The following is a 12,453-nucleotide window of genomic DNA, read 5'->3' as shown; positions in this document are numbered from 1 at the left end:
GGCAGCCGCTTCTCGGCGGCGCTCCCGTTCCTCGGGAATCGGGGGGCAGCCCCCGCGCCCGGTGACCGTGACGTCTGCTGTTCGCGTGACGGGCTTTTCTCCCGGGCGGGTGGTCGCCCTCGCGCGACCGCAGATTGCAAGCTCAAAAAAAAGGGGGGGGGGGGGTCTCTATTTTCATCACCGCAATATCTGTTTGCACTGTATATCACTGACAGCGGGCCACATCTGTTTATATCGCCGACGGCGGGCAAAGTGCGTGCGGGTGGCCGGTGTTGCAGGCGCGTGCGGGGTTGTCCGAAGGGGATAATCTGAGTTAAAATGAATTAAACGAGTTTCAGCCCAGGATGATTCTCACCCCGAGGGGATTTCAGCAAATGGGTACCTACAGTAAAACCAGTCCTCATCTTCTAAAATAAGTTTACCGTTTCATCATTGTATTTTGAATCGAGTTGTATAATTTCAATTAAGGGAGGTTTAATCAAGCGGAACACTGCTGTATGTTAACCTACTATAAATCTGATGAGTTAATGGGCATGCATTCGCAACAAAACCTCCCAGTGGGTAACACTGATAGATTTGTTTGACCGTCTTAGTATATCAGTCATGAAAGGACGTTTGCGCGTTTCATAAAAACAGGTATTAGACGACAGGCTTTCTTCTATATGTCGCTAAACATTTCCTTACTTGACGAACTGTAGTCAGAGAGGCACCGGGAGTCACACCTCCGAGCTTCGGTAAACGATTCTGCCAACAGGTGTCAAAGGCATATCGGCAACTGGGATCCCCGTCCTTGACCACACTGCGACAGCACTTGGTCAGCGACGCTGTCACAACAAGTATAACTTACACCAGGGGCCGCGGCGACCCGGCAGAGCCGCGCTAGGAGAGGGGAGAGGCGTGAGAGGCACAGGCCGCTGGGGCTGCACCAGGAAAGGCAGAAAAATAACCGAGCCGCACCTGAACAGGAAAATAAGAGGGGGCAGAGGGCACGTACTGTGTGCAGCCAAGAGGGAAAAAAAGGTCTCTATTTTAACACCGACACGGTCCTACTAGACTCGTCTGGAAGGAAGGAAACTGGAATCATCCGGACGGTAAGGATTCGAATTCCGAACCCGGTCTACAGAGGCTCGTTCCACGATCACGGGCCGAGCGGTTCTCTTTTCTCGTGCGGGCGCGCCGGCTCGCCGATGTCAGCTGAGAAATCATTTCCGTTCTCACGTTACGTAACTCACAGAGGAGCACGCTCCTTTGCTACCAGGGGTGTAAAATCACAGTCCGCCGCTGCCTAATTAGCGCGCACACAGACCTCATAAAAAAAATTAAAAACACGAATGCGCGGCTCTTGTTCATAGTTTTTATCGCCGGTTGATCTGGTAATATCGCACATACCTTAGTTCTATTTCAACAACGAAACTAAACGAAAACTACCCTAACCTTCGTGATCTCCTCACCTCCAGACCTCTGAGACGTGGAGTAGTCACTCCTTCAGGCCCGGGAGTTAGCCTAACCCTAACCAGACCTGCGAGACTCCAGACTCCATTGCGAACAGACTGAGAATCGGTCCTGTCCATCAGGCTGAAGTCCGTGGAGAGTTTGGGAGCGACGCGTCTGTTTTCTGCGCGCACGAAAGACCAGGGAAGTCCTTCTCGCTGCGCGGATTGAGGGACTGAAAGCCCCTTGCACATGACACTCGGGTCCGCCTGAATTTCAATGTCAAGAAACAGAATGAACTAAGACTGTGTCCACTCGTACCTTGACAATGTTACTCTCTTCTGCGACGAAGCCACTCTTTCCTTGCAAAGGAATCTTGCGCCTGTTCTTGACGAAGTGGCGTCGTTTTGCATTTATTTTTATACTGTTTACTACATTTAGAGTGGAAGGCGGCTAGGAGTTCTCCTTTACAATGTAAAATATACAGTTGTATTCTAGAGAGCATTATCAACACGGCCCTTGTACGGTTCTGTGCTCTTGTGAAAGAGGAACTCATCCTGTTTGAAGCGGCCGTGCTAGGGATGAAGGCGCGCCAGAGAGAGAGATCAGTGAGATGGCAGGATTAAAGAGAGAGAAGGAAACGAGAAGAAGGGGTGTGGAGTTTGAGGCACGGCTTGCAGCGCGCCGTGAATATGAAGGAGATCGCCAGGATTCCCACTACACAGCGCAAACCCCGCGGCGAGCGCAAATCCAGAGGCGCGGAGCTCTCCGGCTAAACGTGCAATTACACTTAACTAGATCCGCGCCGCTCGACTAATCCGTTTACAGACCGCGCTAGCTTTCATTGCAGAGCGACATTTCCTTCACAGACCGCAGAGTGCAAAACGTGCCAGAGGAAAAAAAAAATCCCAGTCTCCGCCGAATTTCTCCGCCGACTGCACCCACAGCCTCGGGCCTGCCGCTGAGTGTATTTTCATACACGGCCGAGAGTTTTACCGTCAGACAGGTGCACGATCGGGAGAGGCCTTAATAATAATAATAATAATAATAATAATAATAATAATAATAATAATAATAATAATAATTGCTTACACTTATATAGCGCTTTTCTGGACACTCCACTCAAAGCGCTTTTACAGGTAATGGGGACTCCCCTCCACCACCACCAATGTGCAGCCCCACCTGGATGATGCGACGGCAGCCATAGTGCGCCAGAACGCTCCCCACACACCAGCTCTCAGTGGGGAGGAGAGCAGGGTAATGTAGCCAGTTCATAGAACGCCTTGCTTGCGTTCTGACGACACAGCCTGCCCATTCACTACGAAATATTTCAAAGTATGTGTCCAAAGCGAGGGAGAGAGGGGGAGACGCCGACATACAAATTGTTGGAAAAAATATTCTCTTAAAAACTTTTTTTTAAAAGAAAAATAGCAGGGATTCATTTGCCACCGGTGAAAGCGACACATTTTGGTAACGGGAGGAAACGTTTTAAAAAAAAAACTCCTGCGAGGGGATTCCCTGACGCAGAGAGCAGGGTGCGCAGCCTTCTCGGGTGGTTTAAAAGGACAACCTGACGCGCCAGAGGGGCACAGCTCTGTTGTGCTCATGAATATTTAGAGAGCTCAATCCGCCCACTGCGTTTCTGCGCTAATTCCGCATTCCCACAGTCTAACGCAGTGCGCCGTACTCTCCTGTGCCTTTACAATTATTTTACAGTACTTGCATTTTCAATCTGCCTTCATACGACATACTACAGCAAAATTCAGTACGCCCCGGGTCAAACTGCCCCAGTCTGCCGCTTATCAATGAACAGGACGGTTCTGGGGTCGCGGTTTTTCTGAAGTGGGACAGCTGGGAGGGAGCAACACCAGCAGCGGGGAGCATTTTCTAGCAGGAGTCTCGCCCAGTCCCCTGAATAAAAGCTTTAAACGCGCAATCGAAACGCAACAAAGACCATTTACTCAGCTTTTAAAGTTACAGCACCCTTGCCTTTAAATAAATACCTGTAAGAGTACAACTTAATCTAATAGATACTAGTTAAGGCATAATCTCTGAAACCAGAGTGATTTTGTTTGCATGTTGCAGAAAAACGGGTGGGGTTTGATTGATTTGATTGAGTTTTTAATTAGCGCAATATACCTTCCTCTGAATCTCAGGACCTTGCCTGTTTCACTAGGCCAAATGCATGCCTCTGAAGACCTGGGCAGACACAGAGACACAGGCCCTTCTCCTTGGGCATACACAGTGATTTGGAAGTTGAAGTGTCCATTTCATCTTTTTCTGCAGTATACGTGTGGTCTGTGGTCACCTTGTGCCGCTACCAAGCAATATTTTCAAGGGCAAGCAGATCCAAAAAGCCTACAATGACCTTGGTTTATCCTAAATCGCTGTTGTGTTTAGTCCTTACACAAGCTGAAGTTTACATGAATGAAACATTCTGGACTGCAGGGAACATTTTCTCTGCAGCACACTTATGTATTCATAAAAAGCAGGACACTTTTCAGAGCTGCAATGCCTGTATAACAGAGGTCTTTCAGCCCCGCTCTCCATGAATTTCCTCAGACCTCGCACCTCATGCTTGAAATGAACAGGAGTAAATTAAAAAGCCGAGAAAAGTACAGTAATGGAAAAATGCAGGAAAGAATTGAGACATTAAATTTGGGGTTTTCATAAGGTCTGTATCCCTAAGGAACTATAGCAAATAATGGAGTTTCCTGGGAGGCACCATATTGTGCGTTTTGTCAATGATCTTTTATCTCTTTTCTGTCAGTTGAACTTTGGCAAGTCTGGGTACATCCAGAGTCAACCAGGCCGAGAGCAGGAGACCACGTACGGCTCATTGAACTGGGAGCCTGGAGACCAGGCCCCCCCTTCTCACGCCAAAATTTCACACTCGCAGCCGCCACGCAAACCCCCCCCCCCCCCCCCTCCGTGCCACGCACACTAAATTTATCTCGCATTTCCACGCCAGGCTGATGCGTATCCTAATGGCTTTTTAATTCTTGCCTAATAAACTGTTGCAAAAGGAAAGACCCAGGACCGCAATCCCTGCGCCCGGCTCCAGGATAATCTGATTAGCGAAGCCCCGTGTGATCTTCCTGCTGATCACTCGAGACGACATCGCTGCGGCTGGGGATTACAGAGCTGGCACCCTCTCCTGCACCATCATTAACAAGCGCCCTCTTGTCCCTCCTCTGTTACTCTGGATCTGCCTGTATTGTACAGTACGTGCTGTATACGGCACTGGTTTTATCGTCTAATTGATTCGAAGTGCCTTGAGAATGGTCTGTATTGAAAGCTGCTATATATGAATACAATTGATTGATTGATTGGTTGGCTGGTTGGTTGCACTCACACAGCTCATTCCTCCTACCACTTAAAGCGAAGTCTGGAAAGTTATTATTAGTTCATCTACCTTTATCTGTTCAGTCTGTGATACCAGCCCCGATGTCTATTTTTTATCATTGACTAGAATACGGTCTCAGACTCGATAGTAATTTGCAAATAAAATGGATAGGATTTCCCCACCCAGAATATTTCATTTGAAACAAACGTTAAGACCAACGAAAGACATGCCCTAGAGCAGTTCTATGCATTTTGTACCTTTGTGTTTGACAGTGTCCGCAGAGTGAATCCGGGAAAATAATTATTCCATAACTCCTGCCGATCACCTGCTCAGGAGGGTGTTGAAGCACGAATGTTCATCGCCCTGCCCCTCATCCAGGTGCAGCTTCACCACTGCCAGCTGCTGGCTGGACTATTCCAACGGCCCCTTCGAACTGCCAAGTGCAGACGATCGAGCTTTCGAACCTTGAGCCAGGGGGTGGGGGGCTAATGGGTCTAACGCCAAATGCTCACCTGTCTGATGTCAACCTCGCCGTTTGTTTGAAAAACCTTTAGAAAAATCCATCTACGCCACGACACCAAGGGTATCTGCGTCCATTCTACCTGATGCTACCCCTTCGTGCAGCTGCCCTGCTGCCAGTGCTGTTGTTCTTGAGTCTCGCCATCTCATAATCAGTGTGTTAAAGGAGGAGCTGGGTCAGGGGCACGAGGATGAGTTGTCTTGTGTAGGTGCTGGCCGCATATTGCTTAGCTCCATGTTCAATATTGGTAAAACAGCACTCTTAGTAGCTCAGCCATTAACGATGTTCATACGCTAGACGTATAGTAGTAGTATAGAAGCCCTGTGGTGTGGATGAATTCAGCCTGACCCTGGGCTATGTCATTCGACCTGGGACTGTCCTGGTCCTGGGAACCTACCCACCTGCTGGCTCTTGTTATAGCTCAGCTCTTTTCTCACGGTAAATGAATCCTTATTGGACTTAAAAAGTCCCTTGGTTTAGAATCTTTGCTATTTTTTTTTACTTAAGAAACGCAATAGCTAAAACGGAACCTCCTACATGTTTAGGAACTGCAAATACGGGAGTTACAATTGAGAGTTAAAATTGGCTGCAATTGTGATGTTGCTCAGCGTGCCGTCGAGTACAACGTGAGGGTATCACAGACCCCAGGCTGAAGGTGTGTGTGTGTGTGAAGGAGGGAGAGGAAGAGGGCAGTGAGTCATCTTGCATGGTTATGGTCTTCATTTTAATTGGAGATTCGTCAGGAGCTTGTGTTTCTTGGGAGCTTTGGCACCAAATGAGTCACAGGGAATACAATTCAATTTCTGACAAACGGAGTCTCTCCAGTGCTTGTCCCTTCCGCGCCAGACTGATGGCTCCTAATTGAAATCATTCAGGAAGAAGGGGGAAAAAACTCACACCCTGCCTCTGTCGCAAGAGGCTCGGCTTTGTTGCTCTGTCATCAACACGCAGGGAGGAAAAAAAAACAGACAAATATGGTTCGAGCTAAACAGGCAATGCGTTCCCGAAAGAATTAGGCAGAAGCTAAGAAAAGAGGATAAGAACAGAGATGGGAAGCTTTGTTCCTTGAAAGGACGGAATTCTGAAGTCCTTGTTTTAAACATCTCACGGTCCACAACTGCCTGGAACCCACATAGGAAAGTATTCTCATTTAATCAAATGGTCACTTCAATTAGGTTTCAGGTTAAACAAGATCCACCTGCCAACAGCAACTCCAGAGGTGTTTCATTTGCCAAAGTCTCCTTGTGTCCCAGATATGATCCTAACGGAAAGCTGTCTTCGAGCAGCAGTTTTGGAAACTTTTGGCATGCATGTTAAATCCGGGATATGACCTGGGCCTGAATTATGGAGACATGAGAGGCTCACAGCTTTAGAATACTCTGTCCCTGGCAATGACATCTGCTTTAAGAACACAGGGCAGTGACTGCAAAGCACACGAATGGATTATCTCAGTACTGCAGGGATTACAGGGCAGCTTTTAATATCTAGTGACTTGAGATCTGGAAATAAGGTCGATATGGACCACTTAATTGAAGACTTGACTCCATTAAGGACTCAGGGGCTCCGTCGGCATGGCAACTAAAGGACCCGTATCTCTTCGGGAATCAGTACTCGGGCAAGGACTCACAGGAACCCGCGAATCTAAAACCTGCGCCTACTGGGAAATGGAAAGCAGTGGTCAAGGGAAGTGCATCCGGACTTCGCTAGGACACAAGCTTCGCGCTTTGCCCGGTTCTCCTGTCACCTGGGCCGCGAGGGATGGAGGAGACCGGGCCACCGAAAAACGGGACAACATCTGCAGCTCTTGTTTTCTGTCTCGGCTCTGTGCTTGCGCGCGCGGGAGGTCATGCACACCCGCCAGGTCCTCTGTGGGCTCCCGGGCTCATGTGTGGGTTGAGCCTTCCCCACGGCCTCTGCTGTGGAGGGGATGAGAACTGAGTAAGGAACACCTGAACCGCTTTTCTAAACAATAATCGGATGTTTTTAAACTTCTGCAGCACTTTTCTGGGCACTCCACTCAAAGCCCTTTGCAGGTAAACAGAGTGATGAAGCCAGTTCAGGGCTGGCGGTCATTAGGAGGCCTTGACTGATAACAGCCAGGGGGGGTGTGGCCAGGTAAGACCCCTACTCTTTTTGAGAAACACCCTGCGATTTTTAATGACCACAGAGAGCCGGTTTTACATCTCATCTGGAGGACGATATGGAGGGTGGCTGGCCTGCACCCTTCCCGTCGTGACTGAGGCGGGCTCCGGCGGCGGCGCGCTCCGCTCGTGAGGAGTGCTCTCCCGCGCGAGCAGGGGAAATTAAAAGAGCTGCTCCTCGCGCTGCGCCGCTGCGTGCACCGGGGGGGGGGGAGGTAAATCCCCGAACGTGGGCTTAAGCAACAGGCAAACGAGAGAGGAACGACGACGGGGTTGTCAAGTAAACGGCGCCTTTTGAAATTGAACGTCGAGTTTTTCGTCGGATTTACACGTGCTCGTGTGAACAGAATTCCGGCCTGCAAATGTCACCGCCTGTTTATTAACGCTTTCAGATCGTGCTTCACTCCCGAGAGATGACCGAACCTTACTCGCCCGGCAACTCAAAGCATGAACACAACCTGCTAAATGCGTGTGGATTTAATAAGACAGTAAATTTACGTGTATGAAAATGAATCTTTTTTTTTCACTTATTTCTTCTGAAATTCGTGTCGTCGGCCTGTGATATGCCGAGAAAGCGAACGCTCTTCCGTGTGAAAGCCTCACCTGTTTCTCTTTCAACACGGCGGATCTGTCTCGCCTCTGTCCTCGAGAGGGGTGGCCTGTGGTTCCGGGGATCATGATTAGACATGTCCAGGCGGAGACACCCCCCGATCTGGGAGCACGTGTTTCTGGGTTTCACCCCAGCTCAGGCCTTCACGATTTCTTCGACGAAATGAAAACAGAGCCTATGTGCCGGCTCTTATCGAGTGCCGATTGGAGGGTAGGGCTCCGAGGAGCGAGACTGACTGCCAACTGGGTCTCCTTCCGCTCTCTCCTCCTGACTCGAGCTGAAGCCCTAATTGAACCATCGAGCGTGCTCGACCGGAACATCTGGGGTTTTGTTTCTCGACTCCAAAATTTTGGAATTTTCTGTCACTTAGGAAACGCGACGGAAACGGTCCGGCAGTTCAAGATTATCCTAAAATGCAGTCAGTTAGGGGATCAATGGCGTAACAGACTGCTGTTCTGGAACAAAACCAGGCAGGATCTCTCCTGGATCAGGATTGGGAACCGCTGGAATTACATATATGAGTGGTTTCTAAAATAAAGGGGTTAGTGAAGAGAAATGTGTGGAATCAAAACAGCACTGTTACTGTTTTCAAACGCACGAAAAAAAAAACAACGAAATTGGCTTACTCTCGACGTCTCCATGGCACGGAATGACGTAATTAATTCTCATTTGCCCGGGGGGAGTCTCACCCCACGTGCTTTACTACAATTAGTCCAACACATGTGTGCCTTCACGCAAGCAGTTCTGTTGCAACGTTCCTATGTGCAATGTAACGAAGGCAATATTGGGCTGCTCTTTCATCAGTTCGTACCGGGACTGTTTTAATAAAATAAAAGGAAATCGCGTCGATCCCTACGCTGAAGGATCAAACTATCAGAAATTAGGCCTAGAACGTTCGATTGAAATCAAGGAGCCCTCCCTGGGATTGTGACATTGTGCACAGGATCACAAGCGGGACTGCTTCTGTGACGTCAGGGCTGCCTTCAGCTGATCCACTGTAGGCATCCCTGGAGCTGCGCGCGCTGGCGCCGCTGGCTAAAATCGACGTCATGACATTCACTCACACACACACACACCGTGGACTGAAAAGGGATTTTATTCTGGAAATCACAGGAATGTGAAAACTATAACACCCGGGGTTATAGTTCAGATGCGAGTGAGGCTCCGTAGTCAGAGAATTTGCCCAATTTAAATGACAACGGCGGCGCGTGTTGAGCTCGAGGGCTTGCGCGTGCTGGACTACAGCGCAGGCCTAACAGCCATTTCAGCAGATTTTAAAAGCCAGAATTTACACAGACCGGACTGCCGTTTCTCCGCCAGGCAGCTTTCCGTGTGCACACTCGAGCAAAGGGCATTTTTCTTTCAGCTGGGACCAACAACCATGTAATTTTCTGATCAGAAAGTCTTTCCCTGGTTTGATTTGACCTAGCCCCCTGATCCATCTCGACAAACCCAAGTATGTGAAAATATATGCTTCTATAACTCCCCCCCACCGACCCACGCTTTTCATTTTCTGTTACAGTTTAATTTTCACGGGCCGCAGTGCACTTCCGCTCACGAGCCAGGGTCCCCGCGCGCTCCAGGCGTGACAGGGAGAAAAGACACTAAGACACTACGACAGCGCCTGCGACCACAATCTCGTCAGAGCAATCCCTCTTAAACCAGATCAACGACCGGCGGAATCTCGTTACCGAAGGCGCCGTCAGCCGCTGAAACTCGAGAGCCGGAGCCCACCGCACGCGGGCACGATGCGGGGTGTGTGTGCACCCCCCAACCCCCCATGTGTAAAGAAATGTGTTCAATAGCAAAGACCGTGTGCCCCCAGACCGCAGTATTTTAGCATCTTACGATCATCATCACCAACATTACCATATGACCTACTTTGCATAAGGTGTATTGAGACCGATCTGAAAGCCGAGGGCGACCGCTCTCCTCTTCACGACTGAAAAAAAAAACCTCGAATCAGCCGACGAAACCGAAAGGAGTCGGTCTGTCGTTGCAACAGTTCGCCAGCGGGAGGGGAGGGGGACCAGCCAGTTCGGGGTTCCCCCGAGAAATACGAGAGGGGGAAAGGGAGCGAGACTTCAGACAAGCGGAAAGAGAAGATTGCAAACTGCGCTTTCTAAAAACATCCAAGTTGAGGAGCACGACGCCGTCTCCTCGCCGTTCCCCCCAACACTCCGGCACCGCGATCTCATTTTATTTCCTTTAACGCGGAGTGTCGTACAGGAGTCCACACTTTTTAAAGCACACATGCCGTAATTGAATCCTTCAGCGACAGGCTGGAGTAATTGCTGCTTAATTGGGTCTGTGGCCCAATGCTAAAGCCTCTAATAGGAAAATTAGGATGATCTGTCTCGGCTTCCATATAAGGCGAGCCTGCTGCACTGTCCGTGGTGCTAAGGCTTAGCTAAATAGGATTGCAATAAAGGAGGGAGAGAGAGGGCGAGATGCAGGGAGAGGGAGAGAGAGGGAAGAAATACGCTCAGCAAACTAAGCGGATGAGCCCAAAGCAGCAGATTTCGTATAAACACACACACACACAGAACAGCTGCAGATGCGTCTCTGTCACGAAGCCATTCGTTCTGTAAATGGGTTGAAAGAAATGAACGCACACTAAGGAGCATCTCCTGGCGAGATCTCATCACCGTTTCCCCCAGACCGGCGAGCCGCCGCAGCAGCCCACCTGATCTGCCGCTCACGGGGAGAGAGGGGCGCTCATTGATCGAACCCCGAACAACTCCAAATCACGCTACGCACACACACACGCTCTCTCTCTCTCTCTCCTCTGATTTGCACAATCGTATACCAGCCAGTGACTATAGTGGTGTACTACTGCCAAAACCATGTACTTCGAAATGCAAGCAGGGCGCCGCACAATAGTGTGCAAGGGTCTGAATTTAACCCCGCCAGGGTGAGGGCTACGCGTCTCTCTGTACACAGCTGGCCAGGGAATAACAACCTTTCACCTGTACCGTGCACAAAAAAGAAAGAAAAAAAGAAAGAAAAACAGAAATGCAATCACAGTCGAGCGCGGTACAATACATCGGAGGGAATTCATTTAACAGCATCCTAAGAAAAATGAAACCATAATTAAAAATTCGATTACCTTTCATCCAGTCCAATACCTGCTTGGGTGTCCATTTGCTTATAGGTTCCATAACCAATGCCATAATCGATAGCCACTGTTCTCGTGAATAAACGCCAAAGCGAACGTCTTCGTTTAACAAGCGGTTCAGACGCAGAAGCCGATTTCTGGGTAGATAACCATGTAATGCAGAGATAGCTGGAGCCTTTCAAAGCATGGCTGGTGCACTGGGCGAAGGCATGTGATGGTGCAATCCACGCGCGCACACACACACGCGCTCTCTCTCGCTCTCTCTCTCTCTCTCTCACTGGATCGCCGCGGCTCAGTCCCCTCCTGCCTGCCGCCCCGCTCGCCGATGCTGGAATGAGGGGAGAGGCGCCTCGCGAGCGCCGGGCGCGTCTAGCACCTCCCCGCTGCACGAGACGGCATCACACCCCGCGCAGCCAGCCGCCCGCGTGAGGGGAACGAGGAAGTGGCGCTGCAGCGCCGAGGCGCACGCGGACGGGCGCGGGCGCGGGCTCGGGCTCCCCCCCCCCCCCGCCGCTGTGGGCGACCGGGGGCGCACGACACCCCAGGGCAGACCGGCCAGTTTACCCCGCCCCAAGCAGCGTTGAAGCAAACACGCGAGAACAATACCTTTCGTCTGCGATTGGAAAGGCTAGCATGTAGTAACGATTTACAAACCGTCAAATCTTTTTGTAGCGAGAACTAATAGCTGTCTGCTGGTGTATTTGTGTTTTTCCCCCCAACCAGACGGTCCACGGATTTCAGAAGCGCACGGATAGGAGGCCGTCTGCCCCTCATTCAGCTCCAGCAGCCACGTGTCTTCTGCAATGCTCTCCCGTCTCAGACATATTTAGTTTGCCCCTCTCCTGTCCTGGTATTGATTGTTGCAGACAAGTCTAGCATCAACAGTATTTAAAGTATCACTATAACTGACCACATACAGTACAAAAAACGGTAACGCTGAAGTACAGTACTATATATTAAAATACGGTTTACTGATACCAAATATTCTTTTTAATGTATCTATGTTTTGCTTCTAAGCTTTGAAAAATGCATTTCCACTCCTGGGTCTTTCATTTTTTAAGCCGCTCCTTTTAGTTTATTGTTTCTATTTATTTTTCATAGTGTAGTGTTTTACACGGTACTAAATCCAGTCGTTACTTTGACGTAACAGTTTACTGACATTACTTTGTAAAGCGTATGTGCACAGCGAAACTGTTCTATTGCTTAGAGAACATAACACCAGGGAGAACTGAGAAGAGACCATTCCAGCCCGTTCAGTAGTTAGCTGTCTGTTGTCTCATTAGGCGG

The 12,453-nt window shown here is 49.6% G+C and overlaps 1 protein-coding gene across 4 annotated transcripts in view; it reads right to left on the bottom strand.

The window, feature by feature from the left end:
• Nucleotides 1-11,598, bottom strand: part of LOC148654004 (connector enhancer of kinase suppressor of ras 2) — a 106,424-nt gene extending 94,826 nt beyond the window's left edge. For 2 of the 4 annotated variants that reach the window (XM_088597144.1, XM_088597146.1), the window contains exon 1: nucleotides 11,158-11,598. In XM_088597144.1, the coding sequence (XP_088453270.1) occupies nucleotides 11,158-11,221 (64 nt within the window). In that variant the 5' untranslated portion in view covers nucleotides 11,222-11,598. The remainder of the gene's footprint in view (nucleotides 1-11,157) is intronic. The other 2 variants (XM_088597145.1, XM_088597147.1) reach the window with 1 other exon arrangement.
• Nucleotides 11,599-12,453: the final 855 nt, after the last annotated feature.

The sequence above is a fragment of the Lepisosteus platostomus genome, chromosome 10, assembly GCF_059453375.1.
Source record: "Lepisosteus platostomus isolate fLepPlt1 chromosome 10, fLepPlt1.hap1, whole genome shotgun sequence".
Taxonomy (NCBI): Eukaryota; Metazoa; Chordata; class Actinopteri; order Semionotiformes; family Lepisosteidae; genus Lepisosteus; species Lepisosteus platostomus.
Note: the sequence above shows the minus strand (reverse complement) of the source record. Positions and strands in the feature narration are given on the sequence as shown.